This window comes from Podarcis pityusensis (assembly GCF_964106645.2).
Source record: "Podarcis pityusensis genome assembly, chromosome: 3".
NCBI lineage: Eukaryota > Metazoa > Chordata > Lepidosauria > Squamata > Lacertidae > Podarcis > Podarcis pityusensis.
This window is the reverse complement of record NC_138026.1, coordinates 2,140,728-2,160,063: the sequence shown is the minus strand read 5'-3', so window position 1 is coordinate 2,160,063 and position 19,336 is coordinate 2,140,728. Positions and strand designations below refer to the sequence as shown.

Sequence of the window (19,336 nt, the reverse complement as noted above, 5' to 3'; positions counted from 1 at the left end):
ATCCTAAGGGATGCAGGTCCTAAACAATTTTTAAAAATTACTTCTTAAAATGCACAGAAATTCAAGTGTTACTTTACCATTTGTATCCAGGCCTTTGCAAGTTAGGCTAGAATAGATTGAGTAATGCTGTCCTAAGGTTCTCCAGTAAGCTTTATGATAATAATATATAGCTGCCTGAGATGAAGGACAAGATGGTGCCTCTCTCCTTCCTGCCCTCATTCCACAAACAAAGCTGACTGGACTGTGAGTGGAATCTCACTTCACAGCATCCTCCCCCACTCCTGAGGGCAGCAGACTACTACTGGGGGTGCAGCACATGGAACATGGAACATGCCCAGGGGGTTCAGGAGGATGCCCCGCTCCCTGCATTTATTTATTTCATTAATTAATGAAAATATAACATGTGAGAGTTTGGAAAAAAATCACTCTCTAGGCAATATAAAATCCAACGCTAAAATTATCAGGGGGTGGGGAACAGTTAAAAACAGGTATTTAATATATTTAAAAGATTACTCAAATCAACTCTAAAAGGTAAAGGTAAAGGACCCCTGACAGTTAGGTCCAGTCGCAGACGACTCTGGGGTTACGGCGCTTATCTCGCTTTACTGGCCGAGGGAGCCAGCGTTTGTCCACAGACAGTTTTTCCAGGTCATGTGGCCAGCAGGACTAAGCCACTTCCGGCGAACCAGAGCAGCGCATGGAAACGCCGTTTACCTTCCCGCCTACCTTCCCCTGCTAGGTTGGCGGGAGCAGGGACTGAGCAACGGGAGCTCAGCCCGTTGCGGGAATTCGAAACGCCAACCTTCTGATTGGCAAGCCCTAGGCTCAGTGGTTTAGACCACAGCACCACCCGCGCCCCGCAAATTAACTCTAGCTAAGGTAAAAAACGGTAAAGGACCCCTGGATGGTTAAGTCCAGTTGAATTTGACTATGGGGTGGGGTGCTCATCTCTGCTTTTCCTGCTGAGGGAGCCGGCGTTGGTCCGCAGACAGTTTTCCGGGTCATGTGGCAAGCAGAACTAAATTGCTACTGGTTCAATGGGACACCGTGATAAGTGCTAGAACGCACGGAAACGCCATTCACCTTACCTTACCTTACCTACTTGCGCTGGTATGCTTTCAAACTGCTGGGTTGGCAGAAGCTGGAAGAAAGCAACAAGAGCAGACCCCGTCACACTGATTTGAACTGCTGGACTTATGATCAGCAAGCCCAAGAGACTCGGTGGTTTAAAGCACAGTGCCACCTGCGTCCCTACTCTAGTTTAGAAAGAAATAAAACACATTTGCTAGAACTGTCTAAACAATTATTATTATTAATAATGAAATTTATCCCTTCATCCAAATATCACAGGGTAGTTTGCAATATAAAAACACAAAACACATAACATGATAAGCATAGAATCATAGAATCATAGAATCATAGAGTTGGAAGAGACCACAAGGGCCATCGAGTCCAACCCCCTGCCAAGCAGGAAACACCATCAGAGCACTCCTGACATATGGTCGTCAAGCCTCTGCTTAAAGACCTCCAAAGAAGGAGACTCCACCACACTCCTTGGCAGCAAATTCCACTGTCGAACAGCTCTTACTGTCAGGAAGTACTTCCTAATGTTTAGGTGGAATCTTCTTTCTTGTAGTTTGGATCCATTGCTCCGTGTCCGCTTCTCCGGAGCAGCAGAAAACAACCTTTCTCCCTCCTCTATGTGACATCCTTTTATATATTTGAACATGGCTATCATATCACCCCTTAACCTCCTCTTCTCCAGGCTAAACATGCCCAGCTCTCTTAGCCGTTCCTCATAAGGCATCGTTTCCAGGCCTTTGACCATTTTGGTTGCCCTCCTCTGGACACGTTCCAGTTTGTCAATGTCCTTCTTGAACTGTGGTGCCCAGAACTGGACACAGTACTCCAGGTGAGGTCTGACCAGAGCAGAATACAGTGGCACTATTACTTCCCTTGATCTAGATGCTATACTCCTATTGATGCAGCCCAGAATTGCATTGGCTTTTTTAGCTGCCGCGTCACACTGTTGGCTCATGTCAAGTTTGTGGTCAACCAAGACTCCTAGATCCTTTTCACATGTACTGCTCTCAAGCCAGGTGTCCCCCATCTTGTATTTGTGCCTCTCATTTTTTTTGCCCAAGTGCAATACTTTACATTTCTCCCTGTTAAAATTCATCTTGTTTGTTTTGGCCCAGTTCTCTAATCTGTCAAGGTCGTTTTGAAGTGTGATCCTGTCCTCTGGGGTGTTAGCCACCCCTCCCAATTTGGTGTCATCTGCAAATTTGATCAGGATGCCCTTGAGTCCATCATCCAAGTCGTTGATAAAAATGTTGAATAAGACCGGGCCCAAGACAGAACCCTGTGGCACCCCACTAGTCACTCTTCTCCAGGATGAAGAGGAACCATTGATGAGCACCCTTTGGGTTCGGTCAGTCAGCCAGTTACAAATCCACTGAGTGGTAGCATAGTCAAGACCGCATTTTACCAGCTTCTTTACAAGAATATCATGAGGCACCTTGTCAAATGCCTTGCTGAAATCAAGGTAGGCTACATCCACTGCGTTCCCTTCATCTACCAGGCTTGTAATTCTGTCAAAAAATGAGATCAGGTTAGTCTGACATGACTTATTTTTCAGAAATCCATGCTGACTATTGGTGATCACAGCATTCCTTTCTAGGTGCTCACAGACTGTTTGCTTAATGATCTGCTCCAGAATCTTCCCTGGTATTGATGTCAGACTGACTGGGCGGTAATTATTTGGGTCCTCTCTTTTCCCCTTTTTGAAAATAGGGACAACATTTGCCCTCCTCCAGTCTGCCGGGACTTCGCCTGTTCTCCAGGAATTCTCAAAGATGACTGCCAGTGGTTCTGAGATCACATCTGCCAGTTCTTTTAATACTCTTGGATGCAGTTCGTCTGGCCCTGGAGACTTGAATACATCTAAACTAGCCAAGTATTCTTCTACTATCTCCTTAGTTATTCTGGGCTGTGTTTCCTTTGCTGAATCATTTGCTCCAAATTCTTCAGGTCGGGCATTGTTTTCTTTATCGGAGAAGACTGAGGCAAAGAAGGCATTGAGGAGTTCAGCTCTTTCTGTGTCCCCTGTTTGCATTTCACCATCTTCTCCTCTGAGTGACCCCACTGTTTCTTTGTTCTTCCTTTTGCTACGGACATACCCATAAAAGCCTTTTTTGTTGCTTTTAACCTCTCTAGCAAGCCTGAGTTCATTCTGTGCTTTAGCTTTTCTGACTTTGTGTCTACACGTGCTGGCTATTTGTTTGAATTCCTCTTTGGTGGTTTCCCCCCTTTTCCATTTTTTGTACACATCCTTTTTTAATCTTAACTCAGTTAAAAGTTCTTTAGATAGCCACCCTGGCTTCTTTAGGCACCTTCCATGTTTCTGTCTCATTGGTATTGCCTGACGTTGTGCTTTTACTATCTCCCTCTTAACAAACTCCCAGCCATCATGAACTCCCTTTCCTTTTAGTATTACTGTCCATGGGATCTCATCCAGCACTTCCCTAAGTTTTATGAAGTCGGCTTTCTTAAAGTCAAGAAATTGAGTCCTAGTATGCTTGGCTGCTCCTTTCCGCTGTATAGTAAACTTCAGAACAGCATGATCACTCGCACCTAATGATCCTTCCACTTCTACCCCACTAACCAGGTCACCAACATTGGTTAGGACCAGATCTAAAATGGCTGTTCCTCTTGTTGCTTCTCCCACTTTCTGGACAATGAAGTTGTCTGCAAGGCCAGTGAGGAATCTGTTTGACCTTATGCTCTTGGCTGAGTTTGACATCCAACAAATATCCGGGTAATTGAAGTCCCCCATTACTACTATCTCCCTTCCTTTTGCATGCTTGGCCATCTGTTCCAGGAAGGCATCATCTATGTCCTCCGTTTGGCTTGGGGATCTATAGTAAACTCCCACAATGAGGTCACTGTTATTCTTCTCTCCCTTAATTTTGACCCAAATGCTCTCACTTTGGCTTTGAGGTTCTAAATCTTGGATCTCTTCACAGGTATACACATCCCTGACATATAACGCCACTCCTCCTCCTCCTTTCTTGTCTGGTCTGTTTCTCTGAAATAGATTGTATCCCCCCATTATTACATTCCAATCGTGGGACTTATCCCACCAGGTTTCAGTGATGCCTATTATGTCATATTTAGTTTGCTGTACCAAGAGCTCAAGCTCATCTTGTTTATTTCCCATGCTTTGCGCATTAGTGTACAGACATTGAAGTCCATTAATCATTCCCCCGTGACTCTTATTTAAGGATTTTTTCCTCCCACCACTAGGTCTGTGTGCTGTTTGCTCCATTTGGTCTATGACATTTGGATGATCATCTTCATCAATTGATAGACTCCTACCTTCAGGAGCACTGTCTCCCTCCCCCACATTAGTCAGTTTAAAGCCCTCCTGATGAGGTTTCTGAGATTTTTGGCAAAAACATTTCTCCCATACGTTGTGAGGTGCAGCCCATCGCTTGCCAGAAGTCCATCTTCAAGAAACTGCAGTCCGTGATCTAAGAATCCAAACCGTTCCTGTTTACACCATTTGCGAAGCCAGCTGTTCACTTCCACTATTTTCCCCTCTCTCCCTGGGCCACGTCGTTCAACTGGGAGGACAGATGAGATCACAATTTGTGCATTTAATTGCTTCAATTTCCTGCCCAGAGCCTCGTAGTCTCTTTTGATCTTCCGGAGGCTATTGCTTGCAGTGTCATTGGTTCCCACATGAACCAAGAGGAAGGGGTATTTGTCAGTGGGTTTTATGATTCCTTGCAGTCGTTCAGTTACATCTTGGATCTTAGCCCCGGGGAGACAGCACACTTCCCGAGACATCTTGTCAGGCCCACAGATCACTGCTTCTGTTCCCCGCAGTAGGGAATCCCCTATCACCACTACACGCCTCCTCTTAGGCTTGGTCGGGGTTCTTCCGTGAGCTGTCCGTTCCAAGGTCGCCTGCACATTCCCTGAGGACTGACTTTGCTGCTCGTCTTCATATACCTGATCGACTGTAATGAGGGAGAGATCCTCAAATGGAGTCTGCTCTTCGTCTTCCATGCTAGGGGAGAGGACCTCAAAGCGATTGTGTATTTCTAAACAATCAGAGCGAACCCTGGGCCTCCTACTTCTTTGAGTCACGTTTCTCCATATATCTGGCTCCTGTGTTGGTGAACTAGCGTCCTTCTCAGGGGAGTCCCCTGTCTCCTCCTTGGTGCAAACATACCACCACCAACAATACCCCCAACACATTTAAAAGGCCATAGATGGTTTAATCAGCCAACTAACTGCCTGGGGGAAGAGAAATGTTTTTGCCTGGTGCCTAGAATTATGTAAGAAGGCACCATGTTTTAATGGGCACTGAAAACAGTACAGTGAAAAGACCTGCAGGGAGTTCCGATGTACAGGTGCTTCCACACGAAAAGATTGATTTCTTACAAGTGCACAGTGAATATTATGTGGCAGATCCAAGCTGTCAAGTGAGCTTATGTGGGGTAAAGTGACAGTAGTCTCATTCTCCCTAATGGTAGGGCCGGCCCAAGTCTGTAGAAACGCTTGCAGAGGCACAAGACAGTGGTGTATGTTAATTGTTCATGGTGGGAAATCTTTGAGCCCCCTGGATTCGAGAGTGAAAATGATAATCATGACACAGAAAGCTGTTCCAAGGATGGAAAACTCAGACAACAGGCCCACTTTCTCAAATCTCCCAAGTGTACAAACAAACCTCATACAGAGGAGCCACTGCTATCATGATTTTTTGGGAAGCCTAAGGAACATGGGTTGCCTTTCATTTTTTTAAATGGGACAGAAATAAGATACTAGAAAGCACAACAATTTCTTGATTATTTCTGGGTGCTGCGCCAGCCACGGAATTAAAAAGGAACAAATACAGGACAAACTAACAAACCAACAGGGGATATGTCACAGTCCGCCCGCAACTTAAGCGCTTGCAACTTCGCTTTACAAGGTGGGCAAAATAACATTTTTTGGAAAGGCAGCGAGTAGCCGAGGAAAACCACCTTTGGCAATCCCCCTCGCCGTGGCACGCTCCGCATTTGGACTCCGTGGGGTTTGGGCTGTGAGGCGCCATCCCCGCCCCTGCTCTCTGGCCTCCGGGCTGAACCCCCCCCCCGGCCCGGTCCCTTTCCGTCCCCCCCCCGTGTGCCCGTCGCCTCCCGCCCCCCTCGCCAAGGCGGCCCGGCGAGGCCAGGCGCGAGGGGAGCAGCCTGGGCGCGTCGCCTCCCGGTCCATGCCCGGCGCCGCCGCCGCCGCCTCCCGCCGGGCCGCCTCCCGCCGGGCACCCAGGAGCCGCCTCGCTTCGCCCGCCCGCCCGCCCGCCCGCCTTCCTCCTCCTCCTCCTCCTCCTCCTCCTCCTCCTCCTCCTCCTCCTCCTCGCTCCAGCTCCGCGCGCCGCGCCGTCGAGCCTCGCCGAGTTGCTCCTCCCGCCCGGGCCCGGCCTCGCCCCTCCTCCTGCCCGCTTTGCCCGCGCTCGGCCAGGCACGTCTGAGGCGCCCGGCGCCGCGTCTCCCTCCCCGGGCAGAGCCGGGCTTCCCACAAGATGGCGGGGTCGGTGGCCGAGAGGGACGCGGTGGTGAGTGGCACCTGGTCGGGCTCCGGGCTCCGCAGGGGGGGGGGGGGCTCGCCGGGATCCCTCCTCCCCCGGCGCCAGGTGGGCGCTTGAAGGGGGGGGGGCGAATACCTGTTTGCAGTGGCGGGAGGATCCCGCGCCCACGAAGCGCGTGAGGGGAAAGGGACCCGGGGGGCTTCGGCCCTTCCTCTTCTTCCCCTGCCAGCCTTCAGGTGCGAGATCTGGGCAGGCCTGCTCCATCTCCGGGGACGGAGCAGCATGGCTTTCTCTGCTACCTGGAGCACTTGCTGGGAAATCGCGAGAAGCGGGCGACACCCTTTGTTTTGCAAAGGGGCTGGAGGGAAATCGGGATTCTCGCTCCGACTTGAAATGAAATTGGCGCTCTCTGTTGCTCCCCGGGTGCCCCCTTCTCTCTCCCCGGGGGCGGAATACAAAGGGGGCCTTCTGCCTCTTGAGTGTGCGCTTGTTTTTGTCTCCAGAAAATAGAAGACGGGCATTTGAACAACTCACTGGGATCTCCTGTGCAAGCAGAAGTGTATTTTCCACGCCTGGTAATGTTTTTCCCCCTTTCCCTTTTTTTTGATGCCTTCTCCTCCCTTCTTCCCTCTCCCTGTATTGTGATTTAGCCCTTTCTGCCCCGATGGTATAAGCGGCTGTTCATTCTGAATCCTTGCAATCCTTTTCCAGATTGTCCCATTCTGTGGGCACATCAAAGGAGGAATGAGGCCGGGCAAGAAGATCTTGGTAATGGGCATTGTGGATCTCAACCCAGAGAGGTAATAAGACAAGACAGAAGGCTTTTGTTTTCCACTGGCCCAGTTTCTGTCTTCAGTCTATCTAAGGTCTGCAAGAAAAGCTGTGTTTGCATAAAAATAAAAAGAATGTGCTTGCCAAACACCCATCATTTCTCAAGACAAGCTATTTTTATCTGCAATGTAAATATAGAATGCTGCTTTCTCCTTTGACCCATGGCAGCGGATGTATTTATATAAGAGAAGGTCATTGTTTCCCAAAATTTCATGTGGCCTCTGTAAGGGCTGCTTCACGCGTGATATGTTTTCTAAGTGGAGATCATCTCCATGCGGGTTTTTTTGGGGGGGGGGAGGAGACATAGGAGCCAACTTCTGGGGGGAGGGGTCTTTGCCTCCCATAAAGTATTTCAGGGGGCCAACCCCTGCAATGTTGATGGGCATTGCCATTCAAATAGTGTGCATGCGCCATGTCATGTGATGCAGGGTGGGGCTTACCTGCTCCCTCACCCCCGCCATATTTTATTCAAGTCGGCACCCTGGCAGGAGAAGCATATAATATACAAAGTGACTGTAAAAAAAAGATTAAGGAGCCTAGCAGGAAAACGTGCCTACACACATACTATACCTATGTGCCAGCTGTTGTCAATACCAGTAAAATGTATTTGTACAGGCTTAGAAGCCAAGTGTGCTACATCCTGGATTTTATTGCTTCATTTTGGGTGAATGAGTGGGCTACTGTTCCCATTACAGTTTTGACATCAGTCTCACATGTGGGGACTCAGAGGATCCTCCTGCTGACGTAGCTATTGAACTGAAAGCCATATTCTCGGACAGACAGTTTCTCAGGAATTCTTGTGTATCTGGTGAATGGGGAGAAGAACAGTCATCTCTTCCTTACTTTCCATTTATTCCAGACCAGCCCTTTAGGGTAAGTACTTTATAAAATTTATAAAATAGTTGTGTGTAATTGATGGAAGTGCTTTTGGTGTTTATTTTTAAAAATAATAATACTCTATTTGCATATTGAAAAGAACATTGAGCCACAAAAATCTCTGCCCATCTGAGTATTTTAGAAAGGCACAGATTCAAAGCTACTGATTTAATCTATGCATACAAATTTGATGTTATGCTAGTTTGTGTGTCATGCATGGCAACTCATCTGAACAGTCAAGAAACCCCAGATGGTAATATTAAAGATGGTAATATTTAGTGGTATAGCAAACTTTCTGGGTTTGGTAATTACAACCATAAGTTAAAAGCACTCTACAATTATGCCTCAGTTTGAAATGGCTACTATATAATTCATGCTACTGCTTCCATGCCTCCTGGGGTGCGTATGTGTAGGCACGTGCGCGCACATGCACACACACAAAATTAGCTGATGAATGTTCATACAATCCAGCTGAGTTTCTCCCTGGCTGACTGCTGCTTATTATGTCCATAGCAGGCACAGGAATAATGAATAAACAAATGCAGCTCCATGAAAAGTTCTTCATCTTTTTTCTGCTTCATGCCACCTCCATTTTTACTATAAAAAAGAGAGTGGGTTTTTAGTAACAGTTGAGCTAAGGCAACTTACGGGCAGAAGCAGACTTGCAAGTTTGGATGTTATGCATTGGGTTTGGAGCATCTGAGCACAGACATCTGTTTGCAGTGCATCACTTTCAAAGGACAGTGTCACAATACATCAGAAACCACTTTGGCCTCGTGAGGGGTTGTCTTGGGTCCAGACATCAGCAAAGCAAATAATGCTCCAACAGCATTGTGATCAGTGTGGGAGCTTGTTTTCTTTCCCCTTTGGCCTTCACAGAGGCTTCTATAAGGCAGGGAATGGGGGCATACTTCTGAGGCCAGTTTGCAATCATCCTTTAAACTGTAAGAAGAGTCTAAAGTTTAAAGGATTGTGTGGGCAGGGGAGAATTTGGACTCAGAAAATGAGTGTCTGAAGGTATTATCCGAGGCATCTAAACTTTAAAGGGGCTGTTCTTTGACCCCAGGTCCTCCCTGTATAGGGAAAGTGATTTGCAGGCTACTTGCTTTACTTCAGCCAAATGGTCAAACAGCAAGTTGTGTGTTAAATGCATAATTGCACTGAATGTAATGCATTTCTAAAAAACAAAAAAAAATTGTCCCAAGATCCATTCAGGATCATGACTTCACTGTGTGGGGAGAAGTTTTTAACCTTTTCTCTTCATGCTCCAGTACACTTTCCCCCAAATCATCCCCTAATAGCATCTTCTCTACTCGGTGCAAATAGGAATTAGAGATGGGACAACTTTCATTGGTACATGCGGTTAAAAGGTTAAACAACCCTCCATGTACACTCTAGTCCTGGTTCTACATACCTGCCACCTTGCAGCTGCTACTTAAAAGAACAATAGCAACAGACGTGTTAAATGCAATCACAGATAATATTAATCTTGGCTCTAAATCTCTCTTCTGATCACCGGTGTGCTACTCTTTGTTTCTAGGCAACCAGAGGCCTGAACATCGGCACAGACCTAATTTTTTGTAGTTTTTGAAGAGTGGCTAGTGTCTGTGTGGAAAATATATTTGCCTTAAAAAAATGTTTATTCAATTTATATTCCACCTTTCCTGGAAGGAGCTCTAGGTGGCATACAGTTCTCCCTCTCCCCATTTTATTATTTATTTTGTAAAAAAATCCAAGATTTTTCTGCACATTTGAGTGAGCCTTCCCACTATGCAGGGTCCTATTCAGGCTCTCACCCTGCGATTACTTTATTGTTTTGGTGTCTAAAGTACCCACAAATTGGACACCCACTTTGTGAATAGGCAGTGGTATCCTGTCCAGGACATGATGGAATGCAGGGCAGGACAGGGAAGAGCATCTCTAGTATAGTGGTTATAAGTTTATGTTTACAATCTGCAGCTGGATTCCTTTGTCTTGAATAGCAGTAGGGAAAGTAAATTACATGAATAGTGCAGCCTGGGATTATGGGATTTCTAGCCAGTTTGAGGAAGCAGCAGACAATTCATTCTACTGTAGGCCACATTTATTACTTTTTCCTTAGGAATAGGAGAGTGTCCAGAGGAAAACTTGTGAGAAAGACATATTTAAAGTGATACTTAGCATTGATGCTTATTGTTGTAATGCATCCTTTACGAAGTGTGATTTAAATTGCAGGGTAAATGGCAGTCAGCTTTTGAGGTCAAATCAGGATAAAGCTTATCTGAGTCCATCTATCCAGGCCACAGGCACATCCTGCTTGAGCTTTCTCTGGCGCTTTGGAGTTTGGAAGCAATGCTGTGCATATGCCAGGCATACAAAGCACTGTGTTTTGTGCACTTTGAGATACTAAGGCTGGGAACGTTTGTCCTCCAGTATATTGTTTACTGGGCTTAAAGACAATCCAATTGCACCATGACCTTGTGTTAAATTAGTTTTAGCCACCATTCAATTTCTTGTTTTGTTTTGTTTCTGTGGGATGGCTAGAATGCTGGATTTGTATGAGGGAGAATCAGGAATAAATCCCCACTCAGGCTCTTTGCAGATTGATTGATTGATTGATTGATTGATAGATTGATTTGTTTGTTCAACATATTTAGTAGCCAGTCTTTAACCATGGCAAAAACATATGATGGAAAACATAACAATACAGTAAAGTAATAACAATCTAATCAACAACAATAAATGTAAAATACAGCAGGCAATTAAAATCTAATGTAAAAATGAATACAGTGTTGAAACAGCCTGCCTCCTGTCCCCAATTGTGTAATTTCAGTTGGCAGAAGAGCAGGGCCTCTAAAGCCAATCTTGATGGCCAGACAAGTTCATGTGGGAAAAGATGGTCCATTAGATACCCTGGTTCCAAACATTTTAGCACTTTTAGGTTAAAACTAGCACTGTGCTTAGAAAATCACTCATAGTCATTGTAGCTGCTCCTCCACCCGGCTAGCCTCAGCTAACATATCTGCAGTGTCTGAACAGTCTCCAAAGGCAGCTAACTGCTCACTGCAGTAAGTAGTCTAAACAAGTTGCAATGAAAACATCTTATTTTCACTTGAGAAATTGTATTTTCTTTTCATTGGTTGCAGTGACCCAGAAAACCTTTTCCTACTCTACAAGCATATTTCCCAAAGCCTACTGGTTGTATTCAACTAACCTTTACTCACAGTAGACCCATTGAAACAAATGGCCATTACTAACTTGGGTTCCTTAATTTTAATAGGTTTACTCTGAGTAACAGTCAGTTGAATGAAACCCAAAGTGCGGAATGGAGTTGCTGGAAAAATACATCCCTGCCCCACAGCTGCACCTATTCTGTGGACTGGTAGCAAAAAGAAGGGTTTAGTGAGCCACTTTACACGTTTGGTGGGCTGTGTTAGGTATGATGGGTCACAAATTGTCCCAACAAGTGCTTATAACATGATTTGCAACAAGGGATTGTGTCCTGCAAGTTTTGAGATAGTTAAATATTCTGCCATTTAATCAACAGCAGGATGGCTGTGTGTGTGTGTGTGTGTGTGTGTGTGTTGAGTGGCAGTGGCATTGTCCCAGCAGCAGCAACACTTCATTCTCAAGGATGCAGTGAGGCAGTGGTGAGGTCATGGGAGCTCTGAGTTGGCATCAAAGGCATCCACAGGTGAGCACAAACCTGAGAGACGCCGATAGCCCTGAGTTTCGCTGACTTTGCTGCTGCTTTGCTCTGCCCCATACTACTAGCAAGCAGTAGTAGTACCACTGCCTCTCCACCCTGTTAACATGCTGCTGCATTTAATGTACCCTTTTTATTGCAGGTTGCGGGGGGGGGGGGCTGTTCCCTTCAGAAAGTGTGTGTTCCTGATATAATATACATCTGTATCAGTACCTTTTTAGGAGACCTGTCTTTTCCTCTGCATCAAGGGCTCTTCATGCCCCTTCTTAGATGTGAGGATGCAATTTACTGGTGCTGAATGGGGCCAATGTTGTATTCTCATCACAGACATTTCATTATCTGAAAATGCCTTTATGGGGAAGAGCCATAGCTCAGTGGTAGAGCACAGGTTTTTCAATAATAATAATAATAATGGAATAAAAATAACAATGTTGTTGGTGGCATCTGTCTTTCTCGAGAGGCAATGGAGTGCACTGAAATGACCTCCGTGGGGCACAAGCCTGGGCAGTGCTTGTGGAGGTCCTGGGCTGCGCAGATGACAAGACCCACCCCCTTGGCCTTGCTGATGTGGTCCAAAAGAAAGCAGGGCAATACGTTTGGCACCAGCTTGACTGCAGGGTTGCCGGAAGGAGGCGTACAAGGCGCCATCCAACCAACTTAGGGAGTGCACTTTGGATTTGTGTAAGGTTTACTCTTCAGTTTTTCCTTCTCCTGAAGACATCCCGCAAGGCAGCAGAGGTTTAGGATCAGAGTTTTCTTTCTCCCAGACGGGCTACCTTCTCAGGTTGACAAACCCCATCTGGCCCCCCACAGCACGTGCAGAAACTGCCTTTTTGACCATTGGGCCCACTGTTGGTCTTGTCCCCTCAGTCCTCCAGAGCCTGACTTTGCATGCAGGGGAAGTCCCTAACTCACCTGGTTTAGCCAGCCAGTCAAAACCGTTGCCGGGATGTGGCTGCTGTCACGTGCTGACAGCTTCTAGGAGCCGCAGGTGAGAGCTGAGTGCAGGGTGGGGACCAAAGGTGAACAAACTACCCCAGAAGGAGCAGGACATGTCTCCCACTACCCCTCCCCCACATGCCATACACCCCAATTAGCATTTAACAGCACATTTCAATAATCCTGACAGCCGTTTTGTGATGTAGAGTACTTCAGGGGTGCAGAACGTTTGGCCCTTCAGATGTAGCTGGACGTCAGCTCCCATCGCCCTCACCAGGCATGGCCATGGCCATGGATGATGGGAGTTGCAGATCAGCCAGCAACATCTGGAGGGTCACAAACTTCCCACAACTAACTGATGGGGGTAAAGCTAAGGTGGATAGATGCCAAAGAGGTCCATCACCTTCAATTGTTTTCTAGAAGGGGGAATTTCGGCTGTAGTTTGTCATCCAAACTGCACCTGATGACATTCTCTCTGCTGAGTGACTGTTAAAGGTGCAGGATCCCATCCCTCTTTTGCATCTTGTTGCCATAGGTGAAGGTGGAAGAGACAGTGGGTAGCTAGGCTTGAGATAGGAGTGAGGTGCTCATTGGGAACCTCTTTGGCCTCAGAAGCTGGAATATTGTGCTTCTGAGAATGTAGAGGTCATCAGTAGCCAATATATATGTGATCTTATGTTTCGTCACACACAAAAGAAATCTGGAATGTGAACAAGACTGAGCTGGACTGTGGGCTTTTCATACTACACTCCACTTCTTGAGGTGCATTTTGCCTACTGAATTCAGTATCACAATAAGCCAGTTCATGTCAAAGGTGCTAGAGAACTTGGGTGACTGGGATTTTAGACCTTTGAGCTTCTTCCCTTCCAAGATTCCTAGAAATACATTTCTTCAAAACATGGGTTGATTCTTTTTTAGAACACAATCTTAGGATCAGATGGACAGGACACCCCCCCCCCCCGTTACATTGATGCTTGGGGAATGAACTGTGTATTTTTGTTGGCAACACGGCTCAGTTGGTTGGTGCTGATAATGCCAAGGTTGCAGGTTTGATCCCCACATGGGACAACAGCACATTTCTGCATTGCAGGGCTAGATGATCCTCAGGGTCCCATCCAGCCCATCGAACTCTAGAATGTTATGATTCTATGTATACTGTGATCCTGCACACCATGTACATTGGTATTTACTCCCATCTAAGCGTGTATAGGATTGCACTCTTAAGTGCCTTAGAAGAATACAGTCCTGTAGTCCTATTTTAAGTGAAGAATTGTAGAACTTCTACTGTTGCCTTAAACAGAGTTGGCTCTGGGCCCCTGGGCTTTTATGGGTAATGAAATTTTGTGTGTGTGTGTTCTATTCATTCACAGAGAACTGTAGAATTCTTATATTTCCAGTGTAGATTCATCTCACTTTGGACCAGGAAAGCCAATGTTTGTCCTCGCTAGGCAAGGACCAGAGTGGGGGATTAGCACTGTTTGCTTTGGTAATTCAGTGCAAGTCAACCAATATTGTTCAAAACTCCATACAATGTATTGTTTCTTTTGTTGATGTGGTAGCAGTTGGTGTAGTGAGGCAGACCTGGAGAACAACCCTTTGGTCGTTGGTGTCATTACCATAGCTGTCAACGTTTTCCCTTTTTTAAAGGGAAATTCCCTTATTTCGAACAGGATTCCTCGCAAGAAAAGAGAAGTTGACAGCAATGGTCATTACAGCTTACTTGCACAGGCCTGCTGTGAAGCTGGGCTTTGCAGACACTTAACCAGTCCGGCGCTGCTGCTGTGCAACCCCAGCCTTGTTCCCTCCCAGGACCTGTCCAGATAAGCTGTAGTGATGTTGGATGCTGCTGTAATGATCTACATTGGGAACAAGGGTGGGAGACCAGCAGCTTCTCCTATTGACCAAAAGGCCGTTGCAGATCCAGCCACCAAGGCATGTGCCGCAGCAGAGGGTGGTACGTTCCTTGGAGGCTGGATCTGCTGCCCCTGTGGATCCTGCCGCCTGAGGCAGTCACTTTCCTTGGCCTGTGGGTGGGCTGGCCCTGGATGCTGGTGTTGTGAACATAAATGATATGTGGACTGTGCACAACTGTAAAGTAACTTCAGATTCGCAACCTCACACTGACTTTCATTATTTCTGTGCTATTATTTGCATTGTCATTGTGTCATGGAATTTTTGTGACCGTACTATGCATTCAGCAATATCACTACGCCTGGCAGAGTAATGCTCCTAGGATTTGTGATAATTCATCCATTGTTTGTTTGAGTCAGTATTCATCATTCAGAATGTACTTTCAATTCACAAATCATTTTGCTGTAGCCATTCTATCTAGTCATTTAGTACATTGTCACAGTAGCTTTATGAGGCTATGCTCATTCTAAAACTGCAGACCTGGGTCTGGAGCTGAGAAAATGTCTTGGCCAAGTGTCACCCACTGGTCCTCTGAGCAGTGTTCTCAGATCCACATTAAATGCACTGGATTATAGTGATTTTGATCCATAACTGGGTGTTTATTGACTGGACTTAAACTATTCTGTAAAGCAGTGACCTAACCCCACAGATGCTCTAAGCAGTATAAAATTGACTATGGTTCCCATAATGGTGATATTTAAGTTCTGTGAAATGCTCCTCCCAGTTCCAACTGTGATTCTGGTTCATAACATTTCTTTCTTACAGGTTGAAATACTTTGTGAACACCCTCGTTTTAGAATATTCGTGGATGGACACCAGCTTTTTGATTTTTACCACCGCATTGAGAAGTTGTCAGCTATTGATACGATAAAGATAAATGGGGATCTCCAACTTACTAAACTTGGTTGACCTTGTTTTCATATTCAAAAGCAAAAACAATCAGATAAAGATAAAAACCAAAATTTTAGATTCCAAATTGGCTCAGATGCCGTCCACATCTGTCTGAAGGAGCAGAGACAAGCAACCCTTGAGCAACTTCCCTCTAGGGCAGGCACCACCGTTTTGCTCCCATAAGCAGCAAAGAACATACTGACGGACTGAAATACTGTTTATCCTAATGAAGAAAGCAATTGACGATTACTTGAGACTGAGCCGTGCCCCATTTTTCTTTGGCACTAAATAGCCTATGCCTGCTGGATAATCAAATTATAGTGGATCCTGAAAGAGTTACTTCATTGTCTATAAACTGCAGAAGCTATTGACAGGGCAGTTTTAAGTGCTAAATGTATTATTAAATGACAAGGGAATCGTTTTCTTTTGGAAATATTTCTCCTGCACTTAAGTGGGTTAATGTAAGTGTAACACAGATCACAAAGAGGGTTAAATGTGGAAGTCATTATTCAGTGCCTAATGCTGGTCTCCTGAACACCAATGACAAAAAGTCCTGTGGACTCTAATGGCATGTGATCAGCTAGACACCATGGCTCTGGTCTTGTCTCAACACACACATCCCATTGAATCAAGTGGACTTGGGTGTGTTTAATTGTGCATTGGATTGCAGCCAGTTACCATTGTGGTTTCTACTTTGGGGGAGTTCGTTGTCCAGGGAAAGGTCAAAACTGAGTAATGGCTTCTGGATTTGGCTTTCATATGATAGTCAGGGTATGTGCATAGAATGTAGGTCATTAAATGTTTTTGCACAATAGAATATTAATACAATTTTTTAAAGCTTCTAGTTTATTTATTGATACCCATTGTGTTAAAGTTCTAACTGCAAAACTGAACAATATAACTGAGATTTAAGAGCGGCAAAGTATTTCTGAATGTACAAGTGTTCTTTGGGCAAATATTAACATATCATTTCGGAAATATGTCCTCTTTGTCTTTGGGCACTTGGTGGAATCATTGTTCACAGAACCTTGGTTTGTACATGTCTTCACTGGAAACTACTTTCAATATGTTGTTAAATCTGCTGTAAATGATAAGGTCAGAGCTGATGGGATGTTTTGAGGGGACGAGGGTCCCATGCACACACAGGAACAGAAGTTTCTAGGTTTATTGGTGCGCCTCAGTTGCAGTTTTGTACCCACTTAAGTGGGTGGGAGTAAGCCGCACTGAACTCAGTGGGACTTATTTCTAAATTGACATGTATAGGGTTGCGTTGTTAGACCTTGAGGATACAACTGTCTTCTGCAGACTAGTAACTTTTCGTGGCTATTGTCATGGGTGTGGGAGAGAATAGAATTCTCAGCACATCTAAGGACAAAAAATAGCCTTTTAAAATGGCTCAGTTAATAATGTATCAGATACCTTCACTTAGGCCAGTGGTGGTCAAACTTGGCCCTCCAGCTGTTTTGAGACTACAATTCCCATCATCCCTGACCACTGGTCCTGTTAGCTAGGGATGATGGGAGTTGTAGTCCAAAAACAGCTGGAGGGTCAAGTTTGGCCACCACTGACCTAGGCAATAGCTCTTAGTGGTAGAGATGAGCGCCGCCCCCCCATAGTCATCCTGAACTTAACCATCCAGGGGTCCTTTACCTTTACCATATAACTGCATTGTCCATATGATTACACGGCCCAATGAAATGTACCCCTCTGTCAATGTTTCACAGTGGGTTTCCGAGGCCTTGTTTGGGTGTTACAATCTGAGGAATGGACATGTCTTATTTTTAACACATGTATTATAGTGACTTTTAAATATGTTTATTATGGAGACTTTTTGTAGCGTAACATTTTTTAAAACACCAAAAGAGGTAACAAAATGAACTTATGCTTCAATCAATCAATCAATCAATCAAAGAAAGCTGGGACCTTCTTGTTTGAGATAATTTTTTTAAAAAGATTAACCACTCCTCTGCATCACTCCATCATCTTAGTAGGTGAAGTATACTAGAAGTTCTAGGTTTAGTCAGTTCACATGGAATTCATTTTAGTGAGGAGACGGGGCCAAAATTTCTTTCATACACACTCTGTAAAACTGGAGTGGTGCTAAGAAGATTCTGCTATTCACCTGTGTGGAGCCTCTGCTCAGGCCCTGCAAAAGTTTACAGTGCCATATTCTGAAGTTCTGCTCTATTACAAGTGACAGATTGGCTAGTCTGAGGTTAAAAAAGCCATTACATAATCCCCAGATCTGCCTACTTCACCTACTAAGGTTGGCAGCATCACCCTCCCCTTCCTGGGGCACCTTGCATTGCAGAGTTAGGTGGGGCTTATAAGAAACAGCAGTGGATAGCATGGAATAAGTTTTCTGCTTGTGTTTTAATGGACATAAGAAAGGGATACAAAGAACCCCCTCAAGCAAGGATCACAGCAGAAAGGAGCCACTGAGTAATCAAGAGCAGTAATAGGTCCCACTGAATGTTATGAGAATAATTTCCAAGTCAGCATGATTAGAATTGTGTTTTAAGACTACAATCCTATGCAGATTTACTATAGGTTCAGCCCTTCAGTGTTCAGTGGTACGTACTTCCAACATGAATAGGAGCAGGGTACAATACGATACGCTGCAGTCTTATTGGGAGTAGACCCTGTTGCAGTAAATCAGAATTATTTCTGGGTAAACAAGGCTAGGATCAGGCTGCATATATTTAAATCATAATGTCCACTGAATTTTATCTCTCTTTCTCCTGTATGCAGTAAATACTGTGTTGATAAACAACACGCCCCATCTGAGTTAATGTAAGAATATGCACAGAGTTGCTGTATTTGAGTTTGTGATTGCATACTCTTACAGCAATTCAAAAGTGTTCTGCATCTTTAATTGAGTAGTATATGTTGTGATTATGATACAAACCTCCCAGCCCTTACAGTTTGTGGATTAGACACTTTGTACACTAAAAACTTGGGGGAACTGAACCAGAATTCCTGGAACTGCATGAATGTGTGACTAGACTTTTTAAGCATGCAAGTATTCACCTTGAAATCAATGTCAGGCCAAGTACCTGACTGAATCTCACTTGCACTGTGGAGATGAACAGAACAGACCCTGCATGAAGCGCATCCCCAGATGTCTCCATCTCCTTCACCTTTATCATTGTGGGCATAGCTATATTTCTGTCTCTGCTGCATATGTTATTACCACTCCTCAGACATCAAGATAATTAATGTCCCCTGTGATTTTGCAATATTGTTCTGCTGTGCTACTGTTGCAAACACCCATGAGAAGTAATTAGAATGAGGCAATTCAAAAATTTAAACGGGAAACCTTTGACTGTTTCCTTGATTCCACCCGTCTTCCTTCTCAAGTTTGTATCAGAACGCGAAAGGTTGTTTTTCAGGTGATCATTCTGCCTCCCCTCCCTTTCCTCTAAGAGTAGCTTTATATGAGTATTGTACTCTTTGTACTGCAGTTTAGATTCAGTGTAGGAATCTGTCAGGATGAATTTACATGATGTATAAATTGTTGAGCTGATTGTGTCACTTCATAGTGTCTTAAGAAATCCTACAATATTTCTATACAGTACAAAAACAATATTCTTGAAAATAAACACAGAAAAAGGTTTTCTATAAAA

The 19,336-nt window shown here is 45.0% G+C and overlaps 1 protein-coding gene and 1 long non-coding RNA gene across 2 annotated transcripts in view; one reads left to right on the top strand and one right to left on the bottom strand.

The window, feature by feature from the left end:
* LOC308472518 overlaps nucleotides 1–7,074 on the bottom strand; it is a 15,977-nt gene extending 8,903 nt beyond the window's left edge. Inside the window, exons 1-2 of the long non-coding RNA XR_013983544.1 lie at nucleotides 6,713–7,074; nucleotides 1,089–1,141 (exon numbers count right to left, since the gene is read on the bottom strand). This is a non-coding gene — a long non-coding RNA (uncharacterized lncRNA). The remainder of the gene's footprint in view (nucleotides 1–1,088; nucleotides 1,142–6,712) is intronic.
* On the top strand, nucleotides 6,449–19,336 carry LGALSL (galectin like). The gene is made up of 5 exons (XM_080997513.1): nucleotides 6,449–6,604; nucleotides 7,081–7,152; nucleotides 7,289–7,377; nucleotides 8,104–8,281; nucleotides 15,585–19,336. Exons 1-5 carry the CDS (start codon nucleotides 6,572–6,574, stop codon nucleotides 15,726–15,728), a joined length of 516 nt encoding a protein of 171 aa, XP_080853639.1. The 5' UTR covers nucleotides 6,449–6,571; the 3' UTR covers nucleotides 15,729–19,336.

Bases quoted from the DNA above. Each gene is read 5' to 3' on its own strand.
- LGALSL (XM_080997513.1), top strand. From the start codon at position 6,572: ATGGCGGGGTCGGTGGCCGAGAGGGACGCGGTG. The intron at 7,153-7,288 runs GTAATGTTTTTC...ATCCTTTTCCAG, and splicing joins AAGTGTATTTTCCACGCCTG to ATTGTCCCATTCTGTGGGCA. The intron at 8,282-15,584 runs GTAAGTACTTTA...TCTTTCTTACAG, and splicing joins TTCCAGACCAGCCCTTTAGG to GTTGAAATACTTTGTGAACA.